The 10,485-nt window shown below is 38.0% G+C and overlaps 1 protein-coding gene across 4 annotated transcripts in view; it reads right to left on the bottom strand.

The window, feature by feature from the left end:
- Nucleotides 1-5,170: 5,170 nt before the first annotated feature.
- atxn7l1.L (ataxin 7-like 1 L homeolog) overlaps nt 5,171-10,485 on the bottom strand; it is a 92,320-nt gene continuing 87,005 nt past the window's right edge. For 3 of the 4 annotated variants that reach the window (XM_041586523.1, XM_018252652.2, XM_041586525.1), the window contains 3 exons: nt 9,344-10,274; nt 5,852-5,923; nt 5,171-5,481 (listed from right to left, as the gene is read on the bottom strand). In XM_041586523.1, coding sequence (XP_041442457.1) covers nt 5,440-5,481; nt 5,852-5,923; nt 9,344-10,274 — 1,045 coding nt within the window. In that variant the 3' untranslated portion in view covers nt 5,171-5,439. The remainder of the gene's footprint in view (nt 5,482-5,851; nt 5,924-9,343; nt 10,275-10,485) is intronic. The other variant, XM_041586524.1, reaches the window with a different exon arrangement.

The raw sequence follows: 10,485 nt of genomic DNA, 5'->3' as shown, positions 1-10,485 counted from the left end.
TTCTTACAAACATATAAATTATTTTATTTACAAAGCCATGTTACAAAAAAGTAAAAGAAATAAAATAAAATAAATGTAAGACAATTAACAATACATCCCTCACTGGAAAATATCTCCAGGCCAGGCACTAGACCATGGCAGTATCAATCAGATACATTTGTTCAGTTTTTATTCCTTACTATTTGTTTTTCTTATCTGAAACCGTATTTCATAAAATTTGCTATTTACATCTACTTTAAACATATTGGGAGGGTTTTATTTTACAGTTTGCTCCACTGATAAAATACCCCAGTGTTGCACATTTTATTTAGTTGCAGCTCCAGTCCAGCTTAACAGTCCATTTTCAAAAGCTTTTTTTTTTTTAAATATATACTTTTTTTAGTTATTTTCAGGGTTTTTTTTTTAGACTATATCAGTGTAGAATCATTGACTGTATTACACATTATTGAGGACAATTCAAGTACAATCAATTAAATTGCCGAATGAAATACTTTCATTCTGCATTTTACATATTTTTTGCCCTGATTTCCAGACGAATGGAATTACTACAGTTTAATGCATTTATTCACTACTTGTGAAGTAAATGTATACTTACTAACTACTTAAAATAAATCAACCCTTTCACTGTTGAGGATACTAAAAAAAAATGTAATTAGAATATGAAATATTTCTACTTTATTTTTAAATTGTAAAGTGGGACTGGTGCTTGGAAGGAAAATGAACACCTTTATTTAGAGCAGCCCAAAATTCCTACTAAGTATATTGTAACCCTTTCAATGCTAGAGAGACATGTGGAGAAGTTCTAGAACGGACTCTAAAAACACATTATGCTCTGTATCTGCACTGAGCCAATCTCTGCCCCCACTGCTATCCCAGGGGTCTGAAAAATTGCCATTCACTCCTTACAAGCAGTAGTAGGAAAGAGTGAAAATAGACCAGGTCCCCCCTACAAAACTCTGTTCCCCTTGCCCTTAGCATAGAACAAGTTATTCTGGATTCTGTGATACAAAAAAGTGCAGGAAAAAAAACAGGCAACACTCTGTGTTCCAAAGCGAGGACTGGAAAATCAAATAACCTACAATCAAGGATGATTTCTAGTTTCAGAAAGACTTGGGCATAGTCTCTTCCATTACCTTCAGAAAAAGTACTTACGAATAGTAGGAAATCACACGTTATCTGTGCAACAGCAGTTATTTACCCAGTACTCCTCAGCTAATGTTTTATATTAAAGTGCCCAGGGTAAAACAAAATACCAAAATATGAGATGTAGATAGAACACAAAACAAAAATAAAACAGTTTTTCTTCTTATTTCATCTGCAAAGTGTTTGCTGAGAATCCAGCAATAATAGATCCTGCAGTATAAACTATTTTTTCTCTACAAAGATCAGTTGGTACTATGTACACTGTTACTTTAATACAAAAGAAGGCAAACAAGTTCTCCATTTTGCATTTTATGGCTAACAGGCCTTAGCGCAGTGGGTATGTGAGTCAGAAAATGAGCCTCTAATGCATGGAAATTCACATTCAACTTACTGCATTGTAAAACGTTTATGCAAAATTGATGGACCAGTGTGACAAAAGAATATATTATGTGTGCACACTCTCTTCATAAATAAAAGTTTGGGTTCTGACTTTAGATTGCCTGGGGAGCACAAACATGATATTTAAACAGCATCATGTAGTTGCAATTGTATAGACTGCATTAAAAATAATAAAAAAAAATTTAAACAAAAATAAATGAATAATCCTCATATGGTATCAGTTAGCATTGCATTAGAGCAAAGATGTGATACATTCACTAGTCACTTGTTAGTATTTTACAAATGGGTCACAAATTTTAGCTACTAATTCATATTCACTGCCAGTGAATAGTCTAACTGTTGCAGAACTTTAAACCCCAGGAACCCTGTCAGTTAATCTGGTAAAGGGAAGCTGTATCTGCCCAACAGTAATGAAACTGTGCACTCTGCAATGGGAAGTTAATTATATGAGCATTTTCAAGAGGGAAATATCACATATATTCCAATCAAATCAAAATGTTTGGGATTGCAAAGTACAGAGACAGTCTGTACACAACACCAAGGCACTCTGCACAATGGCTCTTTAATGCACAGTAGTGTCAAACTCACTTCATGGTACTGGACTGAAAAAGAAAAAAAGGACAGATTGTGGCACCCCAACTACTATGCAAGCCAGGCTTTGGGACTCGTTTTGCACAAACCTGGTCATGCAAAAGGTTTAGACATTCGTATTGGATGGTATTACGCTTTCTCAAGTAGATGCCCTGCCTGAGAGCCTTAATTCTTACTTTATAAGCTCATTTTTAGATCAGAAACAATCACAATTTTATGGTTAAGGAAGAATGAGACATTTCAGAGAAAGGAATGTAGAGTAGCAAGGGAAGTGGCAAGATTTTCATTAATTCAACAAGTTTCAAAACACCCCCCCCCTCCGAGAAAACAAACAAAATGTAAATAAATAAATAGGAAAATTAACATACTTAACATCCTAAACCTCTTAAAAAACAACAAAAGATAAAACTGTGCAAAAATAACCAAGATATGTACAGATTATTTCCATCTGAAGAAATATACAACATAATTCAAAGAATATTAAAGAAATAGAAACATTGCTTTGAGTTTAGTTTCAATACGTTTCAGAAACTAGCCCAGTCAATTATCTCAGTAATATAGTAAAACATAAATTATTACAAAATGAACACCAAACAAAAGAGTCCTTAGTATCCTTAATGCAGGGACGTCAAACTCTTGGTCCAGCTGATGTGGCAAAGCACAAGTCCCAGCATCATCGCTTGATGCAGAATGTTGTTCTTGAAGCTGCAGCTGGAGGGTGTGAATGACAGTCCTGCCTTAATATTTTCCCCTGAACAATCTTAGCTCTGTTTTGTAATTGCTTTTGCACATTATTGGTACTGTATGTAGAAAGCAGTAAAGAAAGTGGAGCATGTAACTTTCCATGCCAGCGTATTAAGTGCACTTTTAACACTGTAGAAACAGAAACATGTTGGACTGGGGCTGATGTTGTGGAACCTTTAGTGTAAGCTAAAACCTAAACACTGAACAGATTTGTATCCTAGAAAGAAACAGTGCAATTCTATCAATCCGAGTGATTCACACACACACACACACACACACACACCTGAGGTTTCACGCATCATGAGAGATAGCTGCCTCTGGCAATAAAGAGGTTTAAAGCTGATCTCCTTACCAACTTTCTAACAAGCAATATTTAGCCAGGCCTCAATGGTACCCTGTGTCCCCATTCCAGCACTCTGCTGTTTGTTGTAAAATGAAACAGCAGCCTCCAAAATCAGGAAAGATGTCTACTTGTACCCCAATGGTAAACAATTCCTAAATACCCGCTTCACCCAAGCCTTGCACTGCTGGCTCCTTATAGTATCATACAAATATTTGTATGGGGGATGATGAGGCAGGCACTAACAAAAAGAGTCATGATTTTTTGGCCCCTTAATTCTTAGAAATGAACTTGAAAACACCTTTTTTACCAAGAGAGAATTAAGGTAAAAGTGAGTGTATGTGGGGGAAGGGGATTTGAGGCAATGGAAAAAAATCACTACTTTAACCTCTTTACTACCAAATAAGCAAAAGAGTATCAGTGATATATTGATTACAATGTTTCAACCTGCTGTTTCAAGGAGCCAACCCCTCTAGTGCATTAACTCTTACATTCTGTAATGAGTATATAAGCAAATGACTCTCACAGGCCTGGAGCATTTCAAGTTTAAACTTCATAGAGACAGTTTAGAGTAAGACACAGAAGTGCCTTAGGGACTATGGATTCTGGCCTGAATAATTTATAGCAACATATAGTAGAAAAGCTTGGTGATGTTTTGTTAAACCCTTCTTTAGCATGTAAGAAAGAATGTACTTCGATTCATAAGAATGGTTCTTTCCATTTGCAAAGGCAGAAGTATACATACAAACACATTGCCCCAAATACAACTAGCTCAACTAACATTATGTTCCTGATTTTCAAAACAATAGCATATCTTTTAATGAATTCAGTAGCTCCCCTTGGAAAAACTGCAGCATTAAAGGTGAAACAAAAAAAAACAAAAAAAACTGCATATAAATCATGGCTTGCTGCTCTTTGCATTGTGGAGAAGGATGCTGTATAAGATATCCTTATTGGTATGCAAGTTACCCCACTGATCAAACCCATATGACAAACAATTGAGGAGCTGCTGTCTCGGGCTGTCATCATAAGGCAATGCCAAGACTATGGAAAACTTCAATAAAGCTTTAAATATGGCAAATTAGATACAAAAGCTTGATTTAAAGCAGAAAGATGACACTTAAGCTGGCCATAGACGCAAAGATCTGATCGTACGAATCGAGGATTTGTCAGATTTTCGGAACGTGTGTGGAGAGTCATCCAGTGGAGATCGTCGTTTGGTTGATCGGACAGGTTAAAAGATTTCTGTCGGCTGCCGATAATTTCTCTGCATGTATTGCCGATTGTACAATTTTCAGAGGGAGACTGTCACTAGGTTTTGTCGGACATAACTTTCATACAATTGCTGTCAGGGGCAGATCATCGGCTGATCTGTTCTTTTGTACTTTATTTGATCGGAATGGTTAGTGGCAGGTCGGGAGATGGTGAAGTCTGATCGTACGATGATTCGTACGATCGGATCTTTGCGTCTATGGCCAGCTTTAGATGGTTCTTTACAAACCATGATTTTTTCTGGTCAGGGTTTTTTGGGCAAAAACTCACATTTTTCCTGAAAAAAAAAAAACCTTGAATTTTTTGGGATTTACTATACCCAGAAACTGCAAAAAGTCCAAATCCAAAAATTTGGGTTTTTGCTCGATTTTATGGAGTTTTTTCCAGACCCAACTTTTTCTAGTTATTGTATTGATAAATAAGATAAGATCCTGAATGTGAGTTTGGTTGACCTTACATTGGTGATCTCCTGTCATTTGAGTAAGATAAAAATAGGACTCATATCTAATGACTAGATTTCCTAGTGGCCATTTAGCCATTAGCTTTTAGCAAATGAGCAAAAGGAAAGCCACATCTGATGAAGCTACTTCGAAGAGAGGAGGCTTTCTTAATATTTTTTTGCATGACCCTGTTGCTGCTGGATTACAGCTTCCACCATCAACAACATAAAGGAAAACATTGAAGCATGCTGGTAGCTTTCATCCCTTTATCTTTTTTTTTCATATTCACCTTTAAGGCTCTGAAACTGGAATTTTACAGATAAAAATGAATGCACCAACCAGTGGTAACCAAAAGTGGCAAATTAACAACACCCAGTTTGGTTCTGTAAACTTTAGAATAATGTGTCTCCACCAGGTAATGAAAAAAGGTGACATTGTTCCTGCAACGGGGCGAAAGAAGAGCTTGCGGCTGCTGAGATCTAAAGGTGATTGGCTGATATTCTCCCACTGTCATGGAACCGTTCTTATCCTGCCAGTGCGATTCGTCGTCTTCTTAAGAACAAAATGAAAAATTAGTAGGCAACAATAAATGGACACAGCTCTGATATGCATACATAACGGACTTATAACTTCTCATTTAAATGGCCAGTCTCTTTTATCTTGACATGCAATGCAGTATGCTCTATTTATACTGACTTTTATTTCTGATCTCTAAAGGGCAACAACATACACACGTTATATGTATATACAGTAGGACCCTGCTTTTACTTTCTTGGAAATTATGTTTTCCCGGATGTTTCCTGACCCGAACTTTATGTTTTCCCAAATTTGATGTACATTTTTTTGCAGTCCCTGAGAAACTGTAAAAGTAGGGTTCTACTGCATAAGCAAAGATATAAGTATCTGTTTATATTCTACTTACTTGTTTATGTGCAGGACTGGATGTACTCGAAGGAGTAGATTGTGACAAAGCTACACTGCTACTTTTCCCCATCTGGTGAGAAAAACAATGCGGCAGTGTTATATCTCAAATTCAAAACTCACTGAACTTTCTCTTACATACATAGCTACAGAGGGAACATAGATAATTTGGTGACATATAACTTTTTTTGTTGTGTGTGAGTGAGCTTCTGAATTGTATATATTTACTCACATGTATGACACAGATGATATTATTTCATCAGTGACTATGATGGAGCTAAATGCACAAAAAACAGCAATAGTCACTAACATGATATTCAAACATAATTATAAAGAGTATAGATTTTAATTTAAAAGCATTCCCAGTTGCTATAAGCATGAACCAGAGCCAGGCCATTGGTCACCTAACCCTGCCTATCCCCCCCACCTCTGTTCAACTCGCTGCTTACTTTCTTGTTGTTCCACCACTACTGAAATGTTGCCTCTCCATTTGTGTCATAGGCATATATCTCTATCAGTCACTGGCATGAACAAGAGCAATTACTGTAATCATTACTAATCATTTTGCATACCACCATCCGGTTACCAAAGACATGATGAAGCTCAGCTAGATTCACAATACAATAGAGTGAGAGAAAGGCACTACTAAGCACCAGCACCTGCCATAGCAGAGAACACAGAACTGCTGTATTAACTAGGGATGCAAGTAATCATTGTTTTTGAGATCAGATTGAATCCTAAATCTTCAGGATTCAGTAGAACTCTCAACCAAACCTAACACTAATTTGCAGATGAAAATTAGCATCTCGAACAGAGAAAAAATGAAGAAAAAAATCATCATATTTAGAGTTCTGATTCGGTTCAGCCAGGCACTTGGAATCGCCAAAATTCTGCTGAAAACGTCTCCGAATTGGCGGTGCATATATATATTATAAACCCAGAGACGTAAGCATATTCCTGACTCTATCTACTTGGCAATGTTTGGTGTGCTTCGTACAATTAAGGAGGATAAGCAATGATGCCCATTCGTATATGCAAACCAGTCCAGGATACCATAACTCCACACCACTTTTGACCACATGCCCCAGGTATCTCTTGTGCTGATTAAAACTAGGCATGAACAGTACAGAAAGCTCCCAAAATGTATTATACGACACATATGCCCCACCCCCAGCGATGCAAAGCATGCAGCAGTGCAAACAAGTATTGAACAGGTCAATGTTTTTCTCAATAATTATATTTCTAATGGGGCGATTGACATGAAATTTACACCAGATGTCAGCAACTACACAAGTAATCCACACATACAAAGAAATCAAAGCAAATAAGTCCATAAATTATGTGTAATAAAGTGGAATGGTACAGGGAATAAGTATTGAACACATGAAGAAGGAGGTGCAAAAAGGCAAGAAACCTAGTGAAATCTGTCAGTATTTAGAAAACTAGCTGGTTTAGTCCTACTTGATGGCCTACAAAAAGGTTTCTCATTACCAAGGTATCGCACAACAAGCATCTCATGATGCGTAGAACTATACATCAAATTTAAAATGAGTGAGCAAAGAAGAGAGAATTTTGGTGCAGTTAATACCCACACTTTAGATCATGATGGCTTTGGTAGTCTATTGTACTCACAAAGAGAATTTTGTTTGCGTTTCTCAAAGATAAGGCTGTTGGTCGCCCACTTCCAATGCTGTTTTTCCATTGTGGACAGTAAAAAGTGACATGTGCATAAGTGTTTCTTATATTTTAAAAAATAAAAAAGTTGCACTCACTAAAACATCTCCATGTGTTCACATTTAAAATCAATAAAAGTCTTACTAGTGTAGCGCAAGTTTCTTAGTGTCTCTCAGTCCTTAATGTGCATGTCCCTGCTGCAGAAATATATGCGAAGCGGGGACATGTGCATTGAGGTCTGAGAGCTTCTGCATGTGTCACTTTTTATTGTCCACAAAGGAAAAAGAGCATTGGAAGTGGGCGACCAACAGCCTTATTTTTGAGAAACGCAAAATTTTTCTTACTGAGAAAACCATTGATGTCTTCAATACTTATTTTCCCTGCTGTACATGGGGCAGTCAAATCATGGTCCCTTGGCTAAAAGGTCAGTGATTTTAGTCATGAGAGGGTGACTAAACAAATTTGCACTCACCCAGTCATTTTATATAAAATTGTTGTTCAAAATGGTTACATTGATTGGAACTCTCAGTGAAAAGAAAAGTACCAGACACATACTGCATTTCTAGGTTCCCTTTCTAGCCACTCTTACTTGTTGGGTTATGTCACCAGAGTAGAAAGAACCGACGCACACCCTTCACCAGATCAGCCCGGTGCACAATCCCAAAGGATCCGGCAGCCTCCCTTATGTTAGAGCACAGAGAAGGATCGGCACACAGACATTCAATTGCAGTGTTACCTGCTCGTTTATTGTGCGGACTGCAACGTTGCTTGACAACATGCTTGACAAAGGGGCATGACCCCGAAACGTTGCAGTCCGCACAATAAACGAGCAGGTAACACTGCAATTGAATGTCTGTGTGCCGATCCTTCTCTGTGCTCTAACATTGTTGGGTTATGTAGCATCATAACAAAATCAGCCTACCCTATTGCAGTTGTTTTAATGGATCCAATAAGCATTACCTTTTAAACGACATCTTGCCCAACATGTCCTGGAGTGCGAGAGCCAACAAATGTATCTGGATTGTTAGGTGACACCCACAAGCTACGGGTTTGGGGATTACACACCCGGAAAACTGATCTCCGCTGGTGAGATACTGTTATTTATATGATTTTATCTAAATGGGGAATTTTTGCTCAAGCGAGGGGTATTGCACACCCGAGTCACCTCCATGTACTGGTGAGTCTGGGCAGGATCAGCTCACACTTTAAGCCAGAGTATATTGTAATGTAAACTGAGTCATTTGGATTTTATTCTGTTTTGCTTTGCTTCAACCAACCTCTTATTTCTTTTACTCTACTTCTCAACACACATCACACACAATAGTATTTCAGTGACTTTACAAGCTTATATACACTATGCCTTTGAAAGTACTAATATATAAACCATGCATTCGACCATCCATTACTGCAGTGCTTTACAGAGATAATGCACAATTCAAATTAGTCACACCCACTATAGGGTGTATTTATTACAGAGAAACATCACCAGTGATGTTGTCCATAGGAATCAATCAGAAATTAGAATTGAACAGTCACCTACAAGTTAGAAAACAAAAGCAAAGATCTGATTGGTTATTATGGGCAACAACACTGGTGAGGTTTGTCTCCAATGTTAATAAATATGCCCTTCAGTGTGTGTTATCCATAGCTACATTTTTTGTAAGTTTTTTACATGCATAATGTGGAGACTCCAACTTGTTTAATTTTTTTTTTTTAGTTTAGCCAAAGAGATACATTTAAACCATAAAATCGAAGGCAAGTCAACTTTTTAGCATATTTAGAAATTGGTGCATGGTTTGAGACCTTTTCCACTACTTACCTGTCGATTGAGAGAGCTGCTTTGGGTATCTGGCACAGAAGATATAAGGTTGGTGGCGTTCTTTTTGTGAACACTGTTCATACCAGGCATTTTAGTGATTTTGCAGGCCTTGCTGCTTGCACTAGAGTTTTTACGTTTTTTACCCTCTGATTTATCAAATGTGAGTGGCATTGAAGACACGGCATTGTGTGCTGCCAGTGTGTGTTCCCCTGGGTGGTGTACAAGGGAAGACACTGACAGGCTTGAGTCAATACTGCTAACAACCATACTCATATGTTTTATAGAGTCTCCCGGGCCACCAGATAAAGAAGTCCTGCCTAGGGGTTCCAATTTGGCACTGAGTGGGCTTGTTCCATTGTTTGCATTGTGCACAGAGACACTGTTATAGGAAGAAGTCACCTGATAGGAGTTCAACCCCGAGTTAGAGTTCAACAAACAGTTTTTCTTATGGGACCCTGAAAACGAAGACGTGGTGGTCTGTAAAGGTAACGAAGAGGAGATGGAGGAGGAAGTTGTTTGAGGCTTTTTCTTTCTGTTACCTGAAAGCTCTTCGCTCCGTGAAGACAAATCTTTGATTTTCGATGACTTGTTAGGCTTTGTTTTTGAAGGCTTTTGAGAAGGTGAAGGGGATAGAGTTGGCACAGGGGAAACAGCTGAAGGTGATTTAAAAGTAGAGTCTACAATATTCAGAGTGCCTGTCGCATGTGGGAAAGCATTAGGGTGCGATGTGACGGAGTTTGTCTCAGCTGCCATGTTAGTCAACATGCCAGAGTTTACCATGTATGAGGAAGTGGTTCTTGAATTGGCTGCAGGGGAGGTAAGGTATACTGAATTTGGGTTGCTGAAAGGTTGCAGGACAGATGCAGGGAGAGAACTGCTGACGTGTGTTGCTGGAGAAGGCATTGGACTGTCCGCGGCTGGAGGAATTTTTCTTGAAGAGTTATGGAAAAAAAAAAAAACAATTAAAACAAAATAAAATATTCTCACTCCTTTGTTACCAGCTAATCTTATTACACATGCATACACCCTTGTGAAGAAAAAGAGGGTCATCTAACTTAAGTTAGCTGAATGTGAGAAGTAAAAGTTAAGAGGCAATGGGTTAGACGGCATGATGAGGGAGCACGATTGAACTGACGATAAGA

This window comes from Xenopus laevis, chromosome 3L, assembly GCF_017654675.1.
Source record: "Xenopus laevis strain J_2021 chromosome 3L, Xenopus_laevis_v10.1, whole genome shotgun sequence".
Taxonomy (NCBI): domain Eukaryota; kingdom Metazoa; phylum Chordata; class Amphibia; order Anura; family Pipidae; genus Xenopus; species Xenopus laevis.
The sequence above is the reverse complement of the archived record's forward strand: the minus strand, read 5'-3'. Positions and strand labels throughout refer to the sequence as shown.